The sequence below is a fragment of the Rattus norvegicus genome, chromosome 9 (genome assembly GCF_036323735.1).
Source record: "Rattus norvegicus strain BN/NHsdMcwi chromosome 9, GRCr8, whole genome shotgun sequence".
In the NCBI taxonomy this organism is placed as follows: Eukaryota; Metazoa; Chordata; class Mammalia; order Rodentia; family Muridae; genus Rattus; species Rattus norvegicus.
Genome location: NC_086027.1, coordinates 18,780,770 through 18,804,864, shown reverse-complemented (window position 1 = coordinate 18,804,864; position 24,095 = coordinate 18,780,770). Strand labels below are relative to the sequence as shown.

Sequence of the window (24,095 nt, the reverse complement as noted above, 5' to 3'; positions counted from 1 at the left end):
TATTATAAATAAGGCTGCTATGAACATAGTGGAACATGTATGTGTCCTTGTTGTATGTTGGAGCATCTTTTGGGTGTATGCCCAGGAGTGGTATAGCTGGGTCCTCAGTTAGAACTATTTCCAATTTTGTCAGGAACCCACCAGACTGGTTTCCAAAATGTTTTCACCACCTTGCAGTCCCACCAGCAGTGGATGAGTGTTCCTCTTTCTCCACATCCTCGCCAACATCTGTGTCGTCTGCGTTTTTGATCTTAGCCATTCTGACTGGTGTGAGGTAGAATCTCAGGGTTGTTTTGATTTGCATTTCCCTGATGACTAAGGATGTTAAATGTTGCTTTAGGTGTTTCTCAGCCATTCCATATTCCTCAGCTGAGAATCTTTGTTTTGCCCATTTTTTTAAAAAAAAGGATTATTCGATTCTCTAGAGTCTTAACTTCTTGAGTTCTTTGTATATATTGGATATTAGCCCTCTATTGGATGTAGGATTGGTAAAGATCTTTTCCCAATCTGTGGGTTGCCGTTTTGTCCTAACCACAGTGTCCTTTGCCTTACAGAAGCTTTGCAATTTTATGAGATCCCAGTTGTCGATTCTGGATCTTAGAGCATAAGCCATTGGTGTTTTGTTCAGGAAATTTTCCCCAGTGCCCATGTATTCGAGACTCTTCACCACTTTTTCTATTAGTTTGAGTGTGTCTGGTTTGATGTGGAGGTCCTTGATCCACTTGGACTTAAGCTTTGTACAGGGTGATAAGCATGGATCGATATGCATTCTTCTACATGCTGACCTCCAGTTGAACCGGCACTATTTGCTGAAAATGCTATCTTTTTTCCACTGTATTATTTTAGTTTTTTGTCAAAGATCAAGTGACCATAGGTGTGTGGGTTCACTTCTGGGTCTTTGATTCTATTCCATTGATCTACTTGCCTGCATCTGTACCAATACCATACAGTTTTATCACTATTGCTCTAGCATACCTTGAGGTCATTCCTATATTCTTATATTAACATTGGTTGAGGTGTTTCGTGTGTCACCCTTTTATCTTTACATAATTGCAGAGATGGAGTCAGGAAAGAGAACAATTATTTGTATTATAAGAATTGGCTTAATAATGATGAGAGAAGACAGATCACCAACTCTATGGAGTAAAATAACTTTGCAAAAGGAGAATAAAGCTTATTTTTAAAAAGTTAAAACTTTTTTACTGTGAATAGGAAGAGAGGTGTTAGACATAGGGCATGGTTGGGAAGACTGTGTGCTGTGCATGTTGTCTGACACCAAAGTTCACGTGTCAAACCCTAATAACCTGTGTGATGGTGTTAGGACATGTGCAGGTCATTACGGTGCAGCATACTTATTGTCTTTGTAAAAGAGTTGCTGTCCTTATAAATGGCTGTGAATTTGGCCAGTCTACAACATTGGGGACTCCAAGAGAAGTTGGTAGCTTGTAGTCCAGAAGAGGGCTGAGCTAAAACCTTGATTGGGACTTTGAGCCTCTATTCCTTTGAGAAACATTTCTATTGCTTATGGTCTGCCCGGTATATTTACTGTCCCAGCAGGCCAGATGCACTGTAAAAAGGTGTCTAGATGTCATGTGAGAGAAGTTCCTGAAGCCCCTGGAACCAGTTTGAGGAAGAGCCTGAATGCCAGGCTTCTGGTTTGAGGTTCATTTCAGTTCTGATCAACTTATTGTTTTATAGTCTCCAGGTTGACCTATAGATCTCCAGTTTAAATATTGTTTAGATGTGTTTTCAATATATTTAGAAGGCAGTTCGATACCATTTTCATTTTGCGAAATAATTGTAATAGGTTCACCTGTAGGAGCTATAAGCATCATAGTCAGGTTTCTCCTTGGCCAGGTTTATAGTGGGCCTCAAATAGAATAAAAAAGCCATTGGTTACACCCATAACATTAGTGCCACTGTCATGCCCTTGAGAGTATCTTGGTCAGTCATTATTGTAGCTAACAGGGCTCACAACTGGATAAGACTATTGATTACTTTTCTCCACTAGCAGCTTGCATGATACCTTCCAAACCTATGAAAGCCGACCATCAGCGAGAGCATTTCCAGGTTAATTCCAGCTTGATTTCTTGAAGTCCGGTGACCGAAGCATGCTGTGTCCTTAGCAATAGGTGTTACTATCAATTTCTGTTGAGAAACTAAGAGTGATGGCAATGTCCTGCATTGACTCAGGGACATTAAAGATTGCTTTCAATTTCACTCATCAATACCCAACAGTCTGCAGACGTTGAGCAATCCCAGGAGAGAAGGGGCTGTCTCTGATGAACAGAGAAGAGAGATAAAACTGAGATACTTAGAAAGGAAGGAAGGAAGGAAGGAAGGAAGGAAGGAAGGAAAGAAAGAAAGAAAGAAAGAAAGAAAGAAAGAGAGAGAGAAGGAAAGAAAGAAAGAAAGAGAGAGAGGAGGAAAGAAAGAAAGAGAAAGAAGGAAGGAAGGAAGGAAGGAAGGAAGGAAGGAAGGAAAGAGTTGGAGGAAGACTATGATCCAGATGGATTATCCTTTGACCCTCAAATCTGACTGAATTAGAACTGAAAGGTGAACCACCAAAGGTTGCTTTTGTCATTGTTGCCTGGGACCTAAGATTCAGAGACGTTTGATTTACCCAGCAATTTCAGAGCAATTAATTGGCAGCTTAGCAACGGGCTTCCCTGCTCATATGTAGCAGATGTGCAGCTTGGCCTTCATGTAGGTCCCAAACAACTGGAGCAGGGGCTCTCCCAAAAGCTGTTGCCTGTATGTCGGGTATATTCTCCTAGCTGAGTAGCCTTGTTTGGTCTCAGTGGGCTGTGATCACCTAGCCCCCCAGAGACTTGATGTGGTAGAGTAGGGGGATACCCAGGGGGCCACCATCCTCTCAGAGGAGAAGGGAGTGGGGAGAAAGGATTGTGGGAGGGGGTGACTGGGAGTCGGGGCAGTGAGTGGGATGTAAAGTGAATAAACAGAAAATAAAATAAAGTAAAATAAAATCCAGATATTCTCACTTTCATGCTAGAGTGGCAAGAGGGGTTTTAAAAAGTATTTATACACTGGGGCTATGAGAATTAAGGTGTCCATTAAAAGGATTTCCATCAAAAACTTGAGAAGGTGACAACGAAGACTTTGCAGATATGACTTTGGGTCTGCAATACCACACTGTCTGTATATATTTATAATAAAGTCTTCTGAGGTGGCGTGTGTATGGCAAGGAATATGTCTCTCTTGGCTTTGTAGCCTCCCTAGTGTCAATGCCTTAATATTTTTAAATTATCTATGTGGCTGGGGAAGGGGCTCCACTGTTAAAGTGCTTGTCACGCGAGTGGGAGGACCAGAGTTCAGATCCACAGAACCCCATCAACGCAGCGTAGTTGTGTTGGCCTGTCAGTAATCTGAGCCTCAGAAGGCAGAGACAGGCTCTCTGGAGCAAGCTGCCAGGAGAGTAGCCACATTGGCAAGCTCTGAGTTTGACTAAGAGACCCTCCCCCAGTGAGTAAGGTGAAGAGCAATGAAGAATGATTCCCAACTTCAACCTTGCACACAGCCACATGCATGGGTGCACATTTGCATGCATATCCACACATGGCAAACATGCTTGTACACACATGCACATATGAAAATGGAAAAAGAGAAAATTACTTATTAAATTGAAACCAAAGGGTTGAAACTACGAGGGAGACGAGGAGGTGCAGAGCCCAAATCATGCCCATGGGTCCACTGTACAGTGTGAGGTTTGGTCAGGATGAGAAAAGACATCACTCTCTAAGTAATAGGATACACGCACGTAGTAGAAACAAAAATCTTCAGCTAGAGTCTTACACAGATTCTTTCATTTTCTGTTTCTTTATACAGTGTAGGAAGTGGGTCAAATACCATTTATCAATCTTCTACTGTCTAACATCTAGAGCTCAAGGACTGGTGATGTTCACAGTGTGAAACTTTCTTGGTGATTTTTCTCCATTTCACACAAGAACAGTGATCTGGATAACTCTTAATGTTCCCCACCTGAAAAGAACATGGAGAGTGATTCCATTCTCCGAATGCTCTCTGCATCCCTGAGCTGCATTCTTCCCGTGTCCTCTGCATCCACGAGCTGCATTCTTCCCGTGTCCTCTGCATCCCTGAACATGCATTCTTCCCGTGTCCTCTGCATCCATGAGCTGCATTCTTCCTGTGTCCTCTGCATCCATGAGCTGCATTCTTCCCGTGTCCTCTGCATCTGAGCTGCATTCTTCCCATGTCCTCTGCATCTGTGCTGCATTCTTCCTGTGTCCTCTGCATCCCTGTGCATGCATTCTTCCCATGTCCTCTGCATCCATGTGCATGCATTCTTCCCGTGTCCTCTGCATCCATGAGCTGCATTCTTCCTGTGTCCTCTGCATCCATGAGCTGCATTCTTCCCATGTCCTCTGCATCTGAGCATGCATTCTTCCCGTGTCCTCTGCATCCATGAGCTGCATTCTTCCCGTGTCCTCTGCATCCATGAGCTGCATTCTTCCCGTGTCCTCTGCATCCATGAGCTGCATTCTTCCCATGTCCTCTGAATCTGAGCTGCATTCTTCCCATGTCCTCTGCATCCATGTGCATGCATTCTTCCCATGTCCTCTGCATCCATGAGCTGCATTCTTCCCATGTCCTCTGCACCTGAGCATGCATTCTTCCCGTGTCCTCTGCATCTGAGCTGCATTCTTCCCGTGTCCTCTGCATCCATGTGCATGCATTCTTCCTGTGTCCTCTGCATCTGAGCTGCATTCTTCCCGTGTCCTCTGCATCCATGAGCATGTGTGGAATTTATAGCAGCTCTCAGTCTGGTTGGGTGTTGGTGGCGATGTCATGGGCTTGAGAGACTAGCCTTCAGTGGCTTGTCTTTCATTACAGTATGACACTGCTGACCCAGGTTAGAGGTAAACTCCGTGCACATACACACAGAGACATATACATACATATGAATCAATGATAAAATAAACACACATACACATACATATATTACACCCACTACAAAAGTTAATGAAAGCAGTCATAGGCCTAAATACATAATTCAAAAATAAGAATCTAGAGGATGACATGGAAGGAAATCTAGGTGAATCTGCATTGGGCAATGAGTATTTAGATAAAACAGCAAAAGAAAAATTCATGAAAGAAAAATGCTGATAGGTTGAACCTCGTTAAAATTAATCTGCATGTTGTTCAGTGGAAGGCTCTTTCAGAAGGCCTGGTAGACAAGGCATGCAAAGACAATGATACAACACCTACTTGATAAAGAATTCAGAGCCCAAGCTGGAGCGACGGCTCCGTCCACAGGAGCTCTGGCTGCTCTTTCAGTTACTGAATTGGATTCCCAGCTCCCACTTGTCTGCTCACAACGTCCTGTCACTCCAGGGAATTCATCACTTCCTGGCTCCGCAGGCACTGTATGCACGCTGTGCACATATATTGCAGGCAAAACACACACACACACAGACACAGGCACACACACACACACACACACACACACACACACACAAGATAACACAGCTATAAAACTGGATTTATATGCAGAATAACTCAATACCTCTTAAAAGCCAGTAAGAATAAAGCAATGGACGATTTAAAATTGGACAAAAGACCTCAGCAGCCATATCTCTAAAGACTAAAGACACAGATGAAAAGTTAGCAGATGTGAGCAAGCTCAGCGCCATCTGTGATTAAAACAACACCGAGGGGCCACTGTGTGCCCACAAGAGTGGCTAGCGTCCCAGGGTCGGCCAATGCCGCAGGCTGGCGAGGTTGCAAACAATGGAAATTCTCACTGCTGCTGAGATATGGTCACAGCTGGGAGGCAGAAGCATCTTACAAAGCCAAGCATTCATCTCACCTCATCGCAGTCATGCGCCTCGATATTTACCCAGATGAGCTGCAAGCCTAGATTCACGCAAAGCCCGCTCTCAGGTGTAAAGCCCGCTCTCACGTGTAAAGAGTAGCTGCTTTAATGCTTGCCCCAGAGTGTGTGTCACCGTCATGTTCCTCTAGAGGACGAGGAGGAGACTATGGTATATCCACGCAGTGTTGTCCCTGCTTGTTGACACAGGGGAAGCTACCCCAAGTCACAGAAGACGCCTGCAGGCATATTGCCAGCACAAGGGTTGTTAAGAAAGCCTGCACGTCCTTCTAGCTGACATTCTGGAAAAGGCACAGTTATAGACAATAATGTGATCATGTGTGCTAGTGCGTAAGAAGGAAGGTGGGGTGGCCAACAGAGGAATCAGTCGGTGGAACCAGTCTGTATGATTAGGTGGTTTGATTGCAGTAAATATATGATACTATACAGATGTCCAATCCCAGAGAATTCACAGCACAGAGGATGACCTCCTAATATGTTTAGCACAGAAACAATTCAGCAGCAGCAGAAAGAAACCAACATAGCCAGCAACTGGGATGAGTCTCCAGGAAACCTCACCTATGCTGCCTGACTCCATTTCTGCAACCTTCTTCTACCAGGATGCTGGAAATGGAGAACAGAGCCCTGGAGCAGAGCAGTCAGGCAGAGAGAGGGTGGGGGAGTTGTACAGGACCAGCCTCAGTCATTGAAGACTGCTCAGCTGTGGATACAGTGAGATCTCAGGCAGTATAAAGCTGTTAATATTCATAATCACACAGCAGCACAGTATGATAACGCGCTCTCAATTCCATTGTCCTGCCTGTGATTTGTTAACAGTTCACAAGGCTTTCTCACTGGGGGGCGGGTTGGGCTAGAGACGATGGCTCAGAGATCAGGAGCATGGACTGACTGCTCTTACAGAAATGGCAGCTCGCAACCACCTGTAACTCCAGTTCTGGTGAATCCAGTGCTCTCTTCTGGCCTCTGCAGGTGCCTGCATACATGTGATAGACACACACACATGCACGCACACACACACACACACACACACACACACACACACACACACACAAAGTAAAATCATTTTAAAAAGTTGCTGTCATGGGGAAAAATAGGCTCCAGATTTGTGAGATTTTCCTGCAGCTGATAGGAATCTACATTTATCTTGAAGTGTGTAATTTTTTAAATGTAACCAGTCATATGCTTATATCTAGATATGCACACAAACATGCACATTATGTCTTTAGTCTATTCTATATTTAAGTAATCTTAAATGAGAATAGAAGATGCTTTTGAAAGTGCCTCATGTCACCTTGCTATAACGGGACAGTAGTTAGAGTTTAAGTGCGTCTCCTGAGGCAAAACAGGAGAACTGTTGGTCTTAGCTGTACAGAAAATAGACACCTTCCTTTGGTTAATTTTAGTCTTCCTAAATGGAAAGCATACCATTTAAGACTGTGATGATTTTCATGGCTGTTACTGTAAAAGAATCTCTGGCTGGAGAGATGCCTCAGTGGCTAAGGGTGCTTACTGATCCTTCAGAGGACCAAAATTCAGATCCAAGCACCCATGTTGGGTAGCTCACAGATGTCCATAACTCTAGCTCCAAGGGGGATCTGATGGCCTCTTGTGGCCTCTTTGGGACACACACACAACACACATAACACACCACATAAAATTAATCACAATGCAACAACAACAAAACCACAAAAAGAATCAGTAGACTCTAGCATCCAGCATTGGAATCTTGGCTAAAAGATACTGCACAGCTCTCTAATAGACACTTGTCCTAACAACCAAAACAATAACAGCAGCCATAAATTCCTGAAGGGAGTGGCAGTCTGTGGACAAGGCTATTGTGCAGTACACAACCTGTATGATTGAATGGAACCTTTGCAAGTTGACATTAAAATAAAGAAGAAAAAGAAGAAATCACAGGGTAGCGCTTGTCTGTACCATGAAAGCGGGGGTCCATATTCATGCCTGTAACTTCTGGGAACTTCCTGTCCAACAAGACAATGCTGGAATGCGGCGGAGCAGCTCTTTCATTGATGGCTTCCACTACTGAGAGCAAGAGCTTGGCTATTGTTCTTCCTGTGCCTTCCAGTAAGTTACAATGAGCCTACAAATTCCTTCTGAGTAGCCAAATGGAAATGATTGTGTTTATAGAGAAAATACGAAGCTTGTTGCTTCCCCATCATTAAGCAGGCTGGGTACACTTAGCAGAACTTTTCCACTTAGGTGTCCAACTCAGGACGATCGCTGACTTTTGCTTAAAATCTAAACATTTTAGAAACATTTTGTGGTGAAACTATTCACAGGCCCTCTCCAAGGAATCAAATAAATAGTCTGGTGGGTTTCCATCCTGGAAGTAGAATGTTTATTTAAGAAACACTAATACAGTCCTCTTGCAGGCCTGTAAAAATTGTAGTCAGAAGCGAGGGCTGGGCAGAGGCTGAGGAAATAATGACCACTGTGTGAGAAGGAGCATGAAGGAGAGGGGCCGGGGAAGGAAGCAGTTTGGGAAAAAACATTTACCAGTGATCTTCATTTTTCCCCAACCTTAACAATGCCGCCAGCAGTTGTGGAGTTGAGACCCTTCTCATATCCCAGTTAGCATCCAAGGTGAGAGGGAGTCTAGGCATGGTTTCCAGAGCCTGAGAGGGGGCGGGGCTGATAGGCTGGCAGGAAGAGCTCCTGGGAGACTGAGCGGGAGCAGGCCAGGCAGTGAACATCAATCCAAGGGGAGGGGCAGAACCCAGGAGAAACTCAGTGAAGAGGAGAGAGAGGAGAGAGAGAGAGAGGAGGGGGGCAGGCTCAAAGACTGCGCGGGAAGCTAGGCATGGTGGGACACATCTTTAATTCCAGAAGTCTGAAGGCATACACAGATCAATCTCTGTAAGCTCGAGGCCAGCCTGGTCAGCATAGCAAGTTTCAGGTGAGCAAGGGCTGCATAGTGAGACTCTGTCTCAGTAAAAACAAACCAACAAGTAAATATGACAGCACCAGATGCAGATGGAGTCTTTCTAGAATGCCCGTGAATGAGTACTGAGCAGACTACAAGAGACCCGTGGTCTTCAACATCAGCCAACACCTATGCCTGCCTTTCAAAACCTCTATAGACAAACAGTCAGAAGATACGAGAAACACAGCATCAAAAACAAAACAATTCTGAGACATAAAGACAGCAAAGTTATAACACACAGCTGAAACCACCCTGGAGGAAAACCAGGTACATGCTAATTGGATGCTAATTGGATTTTGACCAAGGCAGCAAAGCCAGACCAGCACCCAGCAGTAATGTAGGCATTTGATTGGTCCAGAGTAGCCACATTAGAGGTGAAAGCCATGAAGAGTCTAAACTTCACTCCCAAGGTACCAACAAAGAGCTAACACTTCTCTCCTCTCTCCTCTTCTGTCACTGCTCTACCCAGACACAACCCTAAATCAGTGACAGCAACGGCTGGTCTCTGCAGTGAGCCTGCTCTACACCCCTCAGTGCATGCTGGAGTTTCTGTTTAACTGGCACAGTGGCAGAGAACCCAGACGTCGAGACTTCCTCTCAAAACGTTTTCTTTTTTAATGTAGCGATGAAATAAGCCCTGTGGGTGCTTAGCTGGATACCCCACCGAGTCAGTTATTGCTGTGGTCAACATTATGTGGCTTGCTTTACCCATGGGCTAAATGACCAGTAGAACCTTCCTATGAAGAATGAATTACCGGTGGCCTGGGTCTGGGTCTGGCATTTCAGGTTCTTGGCACTTTACCCAAAGAATTGAAAATTAGGGCTCACTCAGATTTGCATTAGATGCAAGGTGACTTTGTTCTTAGCAAAGCAATAGTCATAAAAGGACACCGCCAAGATTGACAGCAGGCCACATGCGTGAAGAGCCCCAAGGGCACTAATTATTGCCTGGGCCTTCCCTTCCTGAGGCTCAAGAGCAGGAAAAGATGGTTACTAGGAGTGTAGGGAAGGTAGGTCTCTATTTTGATTGGCATATTAGGTTATATAATCATTTCTCTCTGTTGTACACAATCTTTCCCATAATGCATCAGATTTTAATCCTATGCACAGCCTATTATGAATAGTAATAAGATATGATAAATTGAAGATTGTCCCCGAAATGTAACTGGAGGACACAGTTTCGCCTTTCCATCATCCACACCCAAAACTAGTCAGGCAAGATTGGCCATCTATCCTTCATACCCACATACACTTGAATAGACAGGAGAATGTTGACAAAAGCAGACAGCGATCAGAGAAAAGTGAAACTCAGTGGGTATGGCCTCTGCTCCTCATGGTAATGCTCAAGGAAGGTTTAGGGCTAGGCTTAGAGTTAGGACTAGGTTTGGGACTAGACTCAGCTCGGGACTCTGGTGAGTACTAGGGTTCAGGCTAAGGCCAGGGTTAGGCTAGGAATGTGATTAGTGTCTTGGTTATACAGGATTATTGTGAGGGCAGCTGTAAGAGTAAAGCTAGGACTGCAGCTATGGCTGGAGTGAAGGTGAGTTTGTATTGCCCTCCCCTCCTCTGTGTCCCCGCTGCTGGGCTCTTGCAGGGAAGGAGTGGGATTCAGTTCTCCTTGTTCATCCTCCATTCACTTTAGGCTGGTGCTGGAGGAATTCTTTTCCTTCATGGTCAGCGCCTGAATCCTTTCCCCTTTTCACTTCTAATATTTCGCCATCTCATTGCTTATTTTCTGACTTCACCTTCAAATATTACTTCACGTCTCGCACCTCCATAGGTGAACCTGGAGGTCAGAGAGAATCCCATCTTCCGTGTCCCTGGAGGACGAATTGATTCAAAGTGTCTTGAGCTGGTCTGAGTCAAAATCTAAGGCATGAGGAAGCTCCTCAGAATAGAACACAACTCATCCATGTCAATTCAGACTTCCTGGGCATTTTCAATATGCTCACTTCTGAGTCTTATTAAAGTATATAAATAAAGTATATGTGTTTCCATCCAGGGAAAGGAGTTTTTCCATCTTTGTGGGTATTGTGGAAGGAAGGGTCTGCAGTGGAGTCCTCTGCAGGAAAGGAGCACACCTCCAGGGACACATTGCCTGCAGATGTGCCAGGCCAGTTACATTTCCTACTGCGGTTGTATTTTAAGTGCCCACAAATTACATATGAAAAGGCCAGAAACTTCCTTGAAAAATGGAAAAAAATGTAATTATGGTATTTGAAAAATCTTCATTTAAAAGGTAACCGTATCCCAAATAAGTTTTTTCCTTATTCACATATTTTATTTTTAAAAATAACTCTTCTGTATCCTTAAGCACTGCATGCTTCTATATAATGTAAAGTACATCCCAGATTTCCTTCCTCCAACTCATCCATCTTTTCCTCAGTGTGTCACCTCCAGACTTCATGTCTTTTTTGATGACCCACGAAGTCTATTTAGTGCTGTGTATGCTCTTGGTTGTGAAGACCCTATTGCTGATGACCTAATACATTTTGTTTGCAGGACGTAGAAAAACCAGTCTCAAACTGGTCAAGAAACATCCTTCCTGCTGGCTAGCTTTCATGATGTCTAGAGACACTAAGCAGGCTGTTGTGGTAGGAAAATCTTCAGTGGTCTTTCTCAGGGATGGACTTTGCATGATGCAATGCCAGCCCTCCAGACAGGATGTGGCCACTGACACAGTAGTAGTATGGTGGTTATTGGAGTAACCACCTTCTGATTGGACTTAAGACCCATTTCTCAGGAGGGAAAGTCCTGCCTGAGACTGTATTTCTGAGGTCATGGTCTCTAGTAGAACATGCTACTGTTAATTTGTGAAATGGTCATTCAGTGAAGCCGCCCTTTCAATATTTATGGGGATACCCAAACACATGAGCTGCTCTCAGCTTTGGTCAGAGATGCTAGTTTTTGCAGTGGGCAGCAGTCAATGCAAAGAAGTATAGTTGGTCAACATGCCGAGAAAAAAAGATTTTAATGCTCAGTCTTAACGTAGGGTATCTTTATCAACCCTGTCCCCTGTAAATAAGGTTTTACGGTGAGGAAATGGTGTGTCCATTTGCTTTTCCTTTAAAGATGAAGTGTCCCAGATAGTACTAACCTTTGCTTAACATCACCATTTTAAAGTTTGAAGCAAGTGAAACACTCCCAGAGATGCTCTTTGGCAAAATGCATGAATGATACACAGCACCTTGGAAAGGAACTCTCTCTAGTCACTCCATGGCTCCAATCTGTAGGTTTTTGGAGCAAGATTGGAGGAAGTTTTCCAAATCTTGTTCACTGCAGGATATCTGGGAAAGGACCAGGAGAGAAGGTTCACCAGCCATCTCTGGATTCAGGGTTGGGAGGAACGAGGCTGGTTCTGGGGCAGCCCTAAGGTCACTGTACAGGTAGATGTGGTAGACAGCCAAGGCTCTAGCAGAAGATGTGATAGAAGAAAAAGTTTGTCATAAAGGGAGGAGGACTACGAAATGGCTTTGATGGACAAGGTAAGTCTTCGTCATGAATTTCTTGGCTGTTTTTCTCACCTTGATGAGAAAAGTCCAGGAGAATCTCTCAAGGAAGGATGATAATTACCTGGGTTTCTCTCATATGCAAGCCGATGAGTCAGGTCATGTCCATCAGGCAAGATAAGACACCGAATGGAAAGTTGAGTGCATTGCCCATTTAAGAAACTGAATTATGACCAAAACCAAACAAACAACCAAACAAACAAAAACAAACAAACAAACAAAAGACGATGGTGTCACTTCATTTCCTGATACAGAGGCAGAGAGTTAATGGCTTGCTCTTTTACTCGGATAGGGTGAGTGTGTACTCTGAGGTTTCGTGACCCGGAGATTGCACTGATGCAGTTTCTCGGCTGGGTGGTTGAAATACTTTTCCCAGCTTCAGCGCTGTCTGGCAGCACTGCCCACAGGCCCACGGGCTGTCGGTGTTGGGTGCTGATCCAGGGGTGTCTGGTGCCTCCTGGGTCTTGTTCAGCACGCTCTACTAGCTGGTTTCTAGACATTTGCTTGTTGTCATACTTCTAATGCTTCTCACCAGTACCTTCTTCTCTCACTGCCCCCCTCACGACCCCCAGGAAAGTGACAATATTGGAGGACCCTGATCAGAACATTCACCTGAAAAACCTGTCTCTTCATCAGGCAACAACTGAGGAGGAAGCTTTGAACCTGCTCTTCTTGGGAGACACCAACAGGATGATCGCCGAGGTAACAGGCATCTCTCTCAAGCAACTTTTCCAAGATCATGAGACAGGATAGAATGTGGAGGCCACAAAGAGCTTCATAATGACATTGTCTGGATTGCACGTTGCAGTGTAGGAAACCTAGATCCAGGGAAATGAGATCTTCCCTGGGTTACCTACTGTGGTTAGCTGTAATTTTCAACTTGATATCACCTAGATGATTTGGGAAGAGAGTCCCAGTGAGGGGTTGCCTGTATTGGGATTGTCTCTGTCCCTGCCAGTAGGGCAAACCCCAGCCTACTGTGGGTGGCATCATTCTCTAGGCTGAGCACATGCAAGCAGGAACACATGTGCATTTGATTTTCCTTGTTCCTTCCTGACTTTGGGTGCAATGTGACCAGCTGTCTCGAGTTCCCACCACTATGACTTCCCCACAGTGACGGACTAGAAACTGTTTTGCGAGCTACATTCTTGTTACCAGTCACTCTTTGTGAGGATCCAGCCCCCCACACTTGGTGTCAATTCTTGATTTTGGTATAAAGATAGGAAGCTGAAAATATATTACATTTGAAGATTTCTCGTTTCCCTTTCACAGTATAGAGCTATCATCCTCCACACAAAAGCAATCTATTCAAGGTCAGGTTCCTTGAACAAGGACGCCTAGACCTTGTTGTTCTCAGCCCACTGCTCTCTATTTTGCCACACTGTCTGACTTTTCACTTTTCTGCTTTTTAATTTAACACAGATTGTTTTGCATCTAATCAGTGGCAGCCTGTAAAACATCTTAATTATAAGATGCTTCCTTTTTCAAATCGAAAAGTATAAGGCACAGTTCATTCTTCCTACCCTCAGATTGCTGGTCTGGTGGCATGTGTTTATGTCACTGTGTATTTTCTTTTAGTTGGTGAGTTAATATTTGTAAAACACTCAGAAAATACCATGGAACACAGGAAGTTATGTGTTGTATGTTCCAGGGCAACATTTAGGACACGTTTATACTGAAAAAGAAAAAGAAAGCATCCTTTGCTTATGTGACATTCAGATTTAACTGGGTTCCCTCATTATGTCTTGAGAGCCCTTGGGTAGCAGTCGGGAGTGACTCATACCTGAATCAGCTACTGAGCAGGGCTGGGGGTCATGAGGCTCCGTTCAGTCACTGGACTGAAGGAAATACACGTAGTGTCAGTAGTGACCACGGTGGTGGAGGTGATGGTGAGCGTGGAGCTGGCAGTGTGAGAACAGGTGCACTTTCAATTGTCGTTGTGACTTTCTTTTTAACTTTTATAAACTATTATTTTGTGTATATGACTCTTTTGCCTGCACACATGTCTGTGCACCTTGTGCATAACTGATACCCAGGAAAGTCAAATTTCCTGGAACTGGAGTTGCAGGTGGTCGTGAACTGCCCTGCGGGTTCTAGAAACCAAAACTGCTCTTAACCACAGAGCCAGCTCTCCAGCCCTGAGACTTTAAGTCCTGCTCTCAGACTGCCGTATTTCATGATGCTGATAACTGGTGGGAGGTAAAGAGGAGTCTCCATTGAGTGACCTGTTTTCTGCTACGTGTCCTTAGACACGAAAGTGATAGACCTAGGTCTAGAAGGCCCTAGAAGATATGCTGTCCACATCTTACTATGTGGGCCCATAGTTTTGTTGATTTTTTTCTTACTGATTTTCATATGCATGTGTGTTTACATGTGTGTTGACCTGAATGTCTGCATATGCAGTTGGAGGCCAGAGGCTGATAGTCAGTGTCTTCTTCATTCTTTCCCCACCTCATATATTGAGGCAGAATCTCTCACCCAAGCCCAGAACTTGCCGATCTAGCCAGTTCAGATAGCTGTTTTAGTCCAGTAATCCCCCGCTCCACCTTCTGAGTGGAGGGGAGCATGGCGGCAGGCAGCAGGCAGGCAGGCAGGCAGCAGGCAGGCAGGCAGGCAGCAGGCAGCAGGCAGGCAGGGAGGCAGGCAGGCAGGCAGCAGGCGGGCAGGCAGGCAGCAGGCAGCAGGCAGCAGGCAGCAGGCAGGCAGCAGGCAGCAGGCAGGCAGCAGGCAGGCAGGCAGGCAGCAGGCAGCAGGCGGGCGGGCAGGCAGGCAGGCAGGCAGGCAGGCAGGCGGGCAGGCAGGCGGGCAGGCAGCAGGCAGGCAGCAGGCAGGCAGGCAGGCAGGCAGGCAGCAGGCAGGCAGGCAGGCAGGCAGCAGGCAGCAGGCAGGCAGGGAGGCAGGCAGCAGGCGGGCGGGCAGGCAGGCAGCAGGCAGGCAGCAGGCAGGCAGGCAGGCAGGCAGGCGGGCAGGCAGCAGGCAGGCAGGCAGCAGGCGGGCAGGCAGGCAGGCGGGCAGGCGGGCAGGCAGGCAGCAGGCAGGCAGGCAGGCAGGCAGCAGGCGGGCAGGCGGGCAGGCAGGCAGGCGGGCAGGCAGGCAGGCAGCAGGCAGGCAGCAGGCAGGCGGGCGGGCAGGCGGGCAGGCAGCAGGCGGGCGGGCAGGCGGGCAGCAGGCAGGCAGCAGGCAGGCAGGCAGCAGGCAGGCAGGCAGCAGGTAGGCAGGCAGGCAGGCAGGCAGGCAGGTGTGGTGCTAGAGCAGTCAGCTGAGTGCTCACATCTTGAGATAACAGTCATGAGGCAGAGACAACAGGATTCAAACAGGAATGGTGTTGGCTTTTAGAAGAGCCTGCCTGCTGTGATAACACCTCCAAGGCTACCCCTTCAAACCCCCTGGTGACTAAGCATTCAAATACAAGGGCCCTTTTCATTCAGAGCACCACACCTGCTGAGCCATTGCCACTGCTGTTTATTTACTGACTGAATAGTTTAGGTACACTGACCACCTTAGCTGGTGCTTATGGGACATATGTATTTAAGGACTTTTGACTTGATTCCCTCACTGGATGAAAGTCTGCACAAGTTTTCTGTTTCCTGTTTGTATTTAGAGCTTCAATGTTTTGCCCATGACGTCATCTGGTACACTCTTACTGTTTTCAAGAATTGGATTAAAGACTAAAGGCGGATTAAGGACGAGTGCAGGTAAACGAGGAAAGACTAGGGAGAATCTGACTATCTCTGTACACAGGTTTAACAACAGCCGACCAGGAGAGGCAGCATGCAAATGGGCCCATGAGAAAGCAGAGGAGGCTGGCACTGCCTCAGTGCTGACCTCCCTCACGGGTGACTCGTGCCTGCGGAAGGCTCTTGCCATTGTTCTGTCTGCAGTGAGTGTTGGATAGGTCCTCACCCTTTGATGAAATCAGTGGTCATAGCCTTGCCTGATCAATAGACTGGACGTCGTAGTAGACACTTTACATGCATCTTTACAAATATCATTTATTATTCATTTTCATTTATGCGTGTGTTTGTACATATGTGTGCACATGCCAGAACACACATGTGAAGGGCAGAAGACATCATGTGGGTACTGGGAATCAAACTCATGCTATCAGTGTTAGCAGCAAGCTCCCTTAACCACCCATCCACTGCCATCACCTACCTGTGTAGTATTTCTAGCTCTTACTTTATTGGGGGAAACTGAGGTCGAATGGGTTCCATGCCCTGCTGAAGCTCACCCAGCTTGCTGAGCGGATGCCAGGCTCCGCCCCTGTCCCTCTGACTCAGAAGCTCGTGTCCCTTCATACCACAGTCATCACATCGACATCTGTCAGCTATTTCAAGCATGGATGTACTTATGAATTATCTCAGAAGTATTTCAAGTATTTAGCACTTCCGTTTATCTCTCAAATTCAATGAAAGCGACCACTCATACATAAAACTATAAATGCAGACTGCCAGCTCCTGAAAATTCCTTATTATTCTGCTCCTGACACGCCTGTCTTGGATCACGAGCTAGCTGTCAAAATGCAATTTGTCAGCATAGAACGAGCTTCCCCTGATAAAAAGAACACACTAATCATTTCTTTGAGACAGAGAAAAAGAGGGAGGGACAGAGGGAAGAAAGGAGGGAGGGAGGGAGGGAGGGAGGGAGGGAGGGAGGGAGGGAGAGAGAGAGAGAGATCCCAGTTTCCTTTTGCACAGACATCTCTAGAGGTTGTCATGGAAACCAGAAAACTTTTGCAAAACAAAGTCCAGATATGTAGGACACAAGGTGGAGTTTGCTTTTCTTTGGTATCCAGCCTCTTACAGAAATGTTGTTAAAACCAGTTCTTTATTTGGAAGTCTTAAGTTCTGCAATCCTACCACTACTTTGAATAATACTTGATTATGACCTGCAGTTAATTTTTCCCCAAGTGAGTGTGAATGTTTTATGCGCTGAACCGTGAGTGATCACACCCCCAGCCCTACCCCAGCAAAAGCTGGGGTGACTTGATGTATCTCGAGTCTCGTAGTTGAGCTTTTCCCATCAACTAGTCCAGCATATTTGGAGAAGGCATGCTGTATGTTCTTGTCAGACACCTCGGTCCCTGCTAAGTCTATTGGCATTTTTCTGGACCGGCCCCACCCCTGTTCTGCACCCATACATGGTAGAGGGTCAACCTGGACCAAAGCATCCCACAGCACTTAAGCTGCAGTCCTGGGCTTCGGGAGTTGAGAGGAACTTCACTGAGGTGGGTAGCGCTTGCACCTAGCTGTTAGCAAAGGTCGGAAGAGTGAGCTGGCCCATGCTGCCTCTGCTCCTCATCCCCCAGCATCCCCAAGGTCTCCAGTTGGCAGGAAAACAAGAAAAGCCTGTTGCAATTTACACTTTCAGTGTTTGATAATTTTTTAAATTCTTTTTTATTTTCACAGAACATTTTTATTTATTTTGTGTGTATATATGTGGGTGTAGTATGTTGCCTGTGGAAATCAGAGGACAGCTAGCAAAGTTATTTCTCTCCTTTCATTGAGTGAATCCTGGGGACTCAACTCTTCTCCTTGGACTTGGTGGCAAGGCCCTTCTCCCATCGGGCCCTCTCATCCCCTACCAATCCTTGCTGTTAGTAAGCTCTGAACATCCTTCGCCCTTGTGCTTTCCCCCTGCTTCTCTCATGGAGTGTTCTGGTATGTCTGGCTGACATACTCACCCATGTCTTGTTTACAGAGCCCATGTCCATGAAAATTAGAAATATGGCCTGCTCTATAGTAGTCACTCAGTTAAAAAGTAATGGGGCTGGAGAGATGGCTCAGTGGTTAAGAGCACTGGATGCTCTTCCAGAGGTCCTGAGTTCAGTTCCTAGCACCCAGATGATAGCTCATGGCCATCTATGAAGGTTTCTTCTGGCATGCAGGTGTACATGCAGAGAGAGCATATATATATATATATATATATATATATATATATATATATATATATATATGGCATGGTTCTTTGCTGAGCATGCAAGCACATGCCTTTAATCCTAACACTTAGAAGGCAGAGGCAGGTGGGTCTCTGTGAGTTTGAGGCCAGCCTAGTCTACAATGCAGGTTCCAGGACAGCCAGGGTGGTTATACAGAGAGACTTTGTCTCTGGAAAACAAACACAAAAACAAAAACAACACTCAAAAAATTATCGAAGGAATCGGTAGTGATGAAATAACTTTTTATCGCATATTGCGCAAACACTTTCTCCTTTTATCTATTTCTTTTAGTTCATTTTGTTCTTGTAATGTCTGATCAATCTTTTCATGTCATGAGCTTTTTATGTGTGCCATATTCTCAGATGAATCTTGCTATGACTAGACGGTGTTTTATTGTTTTGTACTGTAATTTGTTCTTTGGGACTGGAGAGACAGCTCAGTAACTAAGAGCACTTGCTGAACTTTAAGAGGACCCAAGTTCAGGTTTCAGTATTCATGTCAGGTACCTCACAACTGCCTCTAACTCCAACTGCAGGAGACCAAAGTTATCTGCATTCATATGTATAGGCATGCCTACACACACACACACACACACACACACACACACACACACACACACTCTCACACACACACTCTCACATACCTTCACACACACAGACACACACACTCACACACACACTCACACACACAGACACACACACATGCCTACACACACACTCTCATATACCTTCACACACACAGACACACACACTCACACACACACTCTCACACACACAGACACACACACACATGCCTACACACACACATTCTCACACACACACTCTCACACACCTTCACACACACACAGACACACACACATGCCTACATACACACACAGACACACACACACTCACACACTCACACACACACACTCACACACTCTCTCACATACACACACTCTCATATACACTCACACACACACTCACACACACACAGACATACACACATGCCTATACACACATAAATACTCACACACACACACTCACACACACACTCATATACACACACTCACATACACTCACACACTCACATACTTACACACGCACTTACACACTCACACACAGAGACACACTCACACACACTTACACACACTCACACACTTACACACGCACTTACTCACACACATAGAGACACATACACTCACACACATGCCTACATACACTCACATACATACACACCACACACACACACACACACACACACACACACACACAGAGAAGTTTTAAAAATAAATGCTTTAAAATAAATAAGTTTGATCCCCAGTCAACAGGTTGTCTCCATGTAGGCCCAGGACGTGAGCAGAGTCGGCCATCAGGAACTTAGAAGAGTTCTTTTCTTTATTATAAATTTATAGGTTAAAATTGCACTCACTTGTACAGTGCCTCATGAGTACAGTGTAGAATAGTTAGAGTGATGAACTCAACCTAAGTAATCTGTCGCTTTTAGCTCTTTGTGTGGGATGTGTGCCCAGCTTGCTGTCAGGCACAGCAGCTGATGCTCTGACATCAGGGAGGTGGAAAGTGCCACCCTCAGGTGACAGTGCCACCCTCAGGTGATGTCACCACTGATTTCTGAATGTGGGTCTCTGATGAGCTATGAGAGGTGTCAACCTCCATAGCAACCACCTCCCTGTGCCTTATGCCCTCCTTCACAGCATTCTGGTCCCCACAGTTGGTCCTCATAGAGGAGCTTTTGGGCCTTGAGCCCATCCGCATGTTTCTTGACCTCCTAAGTAAGCACCGTCTCTTGCAGAAGCTTTAATGCTTTAGGGGTTGGCATTGTTGTGTTGAGTGCAAATGAGCTGTACTCAGAAACAGCCATGCCTGTTGGTGAACACACATCACACAGAGTCCAACACTGTGTGAGCTCCCCACGTGTTAGAAGAGGGGGCTACTTTCCAAATATCCAGCCTACCAGTGAGGTTTATGGGGTTGTATAAATTATTTTCCCAAGGGCTACTCAAAGTCCTTATACCTAACTCTTTACTTGAAATAAACTCCCAGATTCATGTGAGTGTGTTTGTGTGTGCCTCTGTGCTTTGAGACTTCTGGACCTCCAGAGTGAGCTGTGTGACCCAGGGAAGTGCAGACACAGTTGGGAGAGTGTATTGGAGTTGGTTGAGGGTGTTTATGCCAAATTTATAGATGAGGTTGCCCCAGTAGTACTAGGGTAGTGCAGGAAGAACAGTTTGGATTTACTGTGTGGCAGGGCTCATTAATGCCTTGCTGAAGCCCAGATCTTGTGTGTGGCGTGAGTCAAACAGGAGTATTTTAATTACAACTGGGGTGTTAGTGGGTCAGTAGCACAGTCTCAAGGACTCCATGTGAAAGGTACCCTAGCTGTATGGAACTAGTAAACTTCCTGCAAGATTTGAGAGCCCAGTCAGAGCAAAAATACACAGCAGGAAAGATGTATTCCAACCCTGATCAGGTTATAGCCAGGTACAGCCAGAATAGCATCCTCTGATTCTTGATTCCCAATCAGCAGCTGGAAGTCTTAGCAAATCTGATAGCAATCCTACTCTTATCCAATACACACACTAGCTAGAAGCTAAAGACAGCTTTGAGTGCTTACTGCATGCCAGACACTTCCTTGTAGATCCTATATATGACCAGTATTAGAAATAGACAGTGAGATCGGCTAGTGTTTTAAAAATACTTATCCTACTTGTTAAAATTGTGTGTGTGTGTGTGTGTGTGTGTGTGTGTGTGTGAGTGAGAGAGAGAGAGAGAGAGAGAGAGAGAGAGGGAGAGAGAGAGAGAGAGAGAGAGAGAGAGAGAGAGAGAGAGTCTGTGTGTAGTTACCTGTGAGTCCAGTGTATGTGTGAGTCTGTGTATAGTTAGCTGTGAGTCCAGTGTATGTGTGAGTCTGTGTGTAGTTACCTGTGAGTCCAGGTACCCAAGGACACCAGCAGGGGGTGTTAGATCCCCCGAAGTGGGAGTTACAGGTAGTTGTGACACTGGGGGACAAACACTGATTCTCTGCACGAACTGCAAATGCTTCTAATTGCTGGGCCATCTCTCCAGCCCCTGATAGTGATAGCATGATTTGACTAATCAGGTAATTTGAGTTCTGTTCTCATCCAGCCTAGCCTAGTGGTATCACATGAACTGAGATCTACAGTGTCCATTAACTAAGCCAAGTGGTACGGTGGAGGCATTCTCAGAATGCTAACACTGACACACTCATCGTGACTCTTCTAGATATAAGAACTGAGTCCTAGAGGTTGCTCCGATCTTTAAAATTCTCATCTCTAATTAAAGCTAGAAGAAGGCAGTCATTTTTACCCTCTTCCCTGTTATTGAAATTTGTTCACAACAGTAACAGAAAAGGGAAAAGAGAAAGGGGAAAAGCCATTTTCAGCAAACCAAGGAAACAGCTATAACCTCAAGCTATGAGAGACTCTGCCAAATCCCATGAAGCTTGAATTATGGTAAGCGAGGGTGCTAAGCGCCAACACATGTAACATTTGACCTCAGGCAGGATAGAGTTTCTCCTAAAGAAAGGGTCACAATTCTCAAACACAGATCCGATGATCCTCTGGTTAGGGTGATGAGGTCTGAGCAGAGGAGAGTCTCGGCATGTAATATAGATATTCACACTGAGTCATGGAAGGTGGGGCCAACGAGTAGCCTTAAATGCAGGCCATCTGAAGGCCAGTGGTCTAAGCCATGCCAAATGCTGGCCTTTGGTGAGCAGGGTTCAGAGAGACAATGATTTAAGGGGCTACATATGAGCCTTTCCAGACCCATTACTGCAGACCACTGGCAAAGTTTATGCTAGAAATGTCAAGGATGTAACAGTCCAGTGCGGATTAATGTATTCAACACACAATCCTAGTGTGAATATTTCCTTATTAACCCATAAATAATCAGAACGGAAACAGCCTGAGACCTAAGCACGTGTTATGGAGCAGACCCACATATGTGCTGTAGACCAGGGATTGGTGCCTTTGTTGAAAAGCTAAATCCATGAAGGAGGTCAGGGTGTTTTATCATCTCAAACACATCCTCCACATTCAATATTTATTTTTCTTTTAAAAAATAGCATAAATTTATCAAGGAATTGAAAGAAAATAATTGCAAAACCTAGCCAGGAAAACTTGAACTCAGGGAAAACGTGAGAGAGTAATATTAAACAAGTAAATGCATCATTAAGAAGAAGAAAAAGCAAAGGGGGCGAAGGAGAGGGGCCGAACACTGCAAGTAGGAGGAAGAAGGGAGCCTGAACACCGCCAAGCTTTGTACCTGAGCCGGGGATGCGCTCACTGAGCCAGCGAGCCTGGTCTGTCAGAGAGAGGGGAAGCCTTTCCAACTCTACGGTCTGAACTCATGGTGCTATCCATTAACTCCCTGTGACAGCCCAACCTGGTGAATGTTTTGTGGTTATAAAGAGCGTGCTTCCTCCTCACAAAATAATAACTCATTATCTCCTCGAAGATTCAAATGAAGCGTGGCCTTTTAGTAAGACAACAGTGCTTATAGTGTGGTAAATGTCTTCAGCGCTCCTGTGAGCATTCAAAACGACTTACAGTTTTAAAAGACGAAGTCATCTGGACAAGGTTCACAGAGGAAGAATGCTTTCAGAAAAAGAACTGAACTGAAAAGAAGAAAGATGATGTGTCAGGTAATTGAGGTGGGTTAATTATTGCCATTGAAGAGAAATGCTGCTCTGCGTCTCCAGGCAGACAGTTGAAAACAAGGGGCATGTTTGAACATCTGGGTTATATACATTCTTCTTCAGAGAGCATGCTTACCAGGGAGCGGTGAATTGTAGGTAGACTATGGATAATGGTTTGAAGTATGTTGTGTGTAAAGGGTCATGTCTTGTCTGTAACTTTGAAGACATAACACAAAGCCTTGTTTCCAACTGGCTGTCTCATTATGCCATCTGAGAGCTTATTAAACTTAGCTGAATATGACAGTCAGGACCCAACCATGGCACGGATCAAAACGGGCTCTTCAAGGAAGGTCTTCAGTTTGCAAAGAGGGTGGGAACTCTGGGAAGTCGGACAGGCTAGTGGTGCTACCCAGCAACGGCTGGATACAGAAATGATTGTACCAAGTGGACAGCACTGAATGGAGACACGAAGATTCCTGGTCATGGAAAGGGGGGGGACACCAGGACATTTCTTGATCTGTCTTCAGTGCTGGGCACCAGCTCAGAGGGCACTTCTAAAACGCCGCCATTAGAGCTCACCCTTAGTGAGGCAGGAGAAGGACAAGGACCTCTAGCACGTGCCTCCTTGTATCTGTTCTTCAAGGAACTGACATATCGCCCCGATGCCTTGTTTATTTATGGCTCATCAAGAATTCAGAAAACCTGGTCAGAGGTCAGGGTCGGCTCTGACCACACAGGAGCTACTCATTGTCAGTGGTTATTAGGTTACTAGGGTCAGGTCCTTGCACTGGATCTGAGCTGAAAGTCCTTTTAAGGGTTTTGTGTGATACCAAAACTAAACTTCAGGGACTGATTTGACTTTGTTTCTGATTGTGCATTTGGAGCTTTGCCAAATTCTAACAGGAAGAGATCTCCATGGCCAGAAAGACATGTAGAATATTTGCAATGGGAAGCCTATTACTAGGTGACAAAAATGGAGAGATGGGACTCAGCACCTTCACTTCTGGATTGTGCCCTTTGGCTTCCCCACCGAGTCACAATGTCCTCCAACTCGTCTTTTTCTGATCTCAGTGTCCTGACTCAAAGACTGCAGAGAGCTGGCTGTCACATTTAAGTTTTGTAAGAATAAAATTGTGTGAGCATACACCAGAATTCTGCTTGGTGCGTTAGTTC

The 24,095-nt window shown here is 45.5% G+C and overlaps 1 protein-coding gene across 1 annotated transcript in view; it reads left to right on the top strand.

The window, feature by feature from the left end:
• Kif6 (kinesin family member 6) overlaps positions 1–24,095 on the top strand; it is a 296,865-nt gene that overhangs the window by 65,925 nt on the left and 206,845 nt on the right. The window contains exon 6 of the mRNA XM_006244480.4: positions 12,898–13,027. Within this exon, the coding sequence (XP_006244542.1) occupies positions 12,898–13,027 (130 nt within the window). The remainder of the gene's footprint in view (positions 1–12,897; positions 13,028–24,095) is intronic.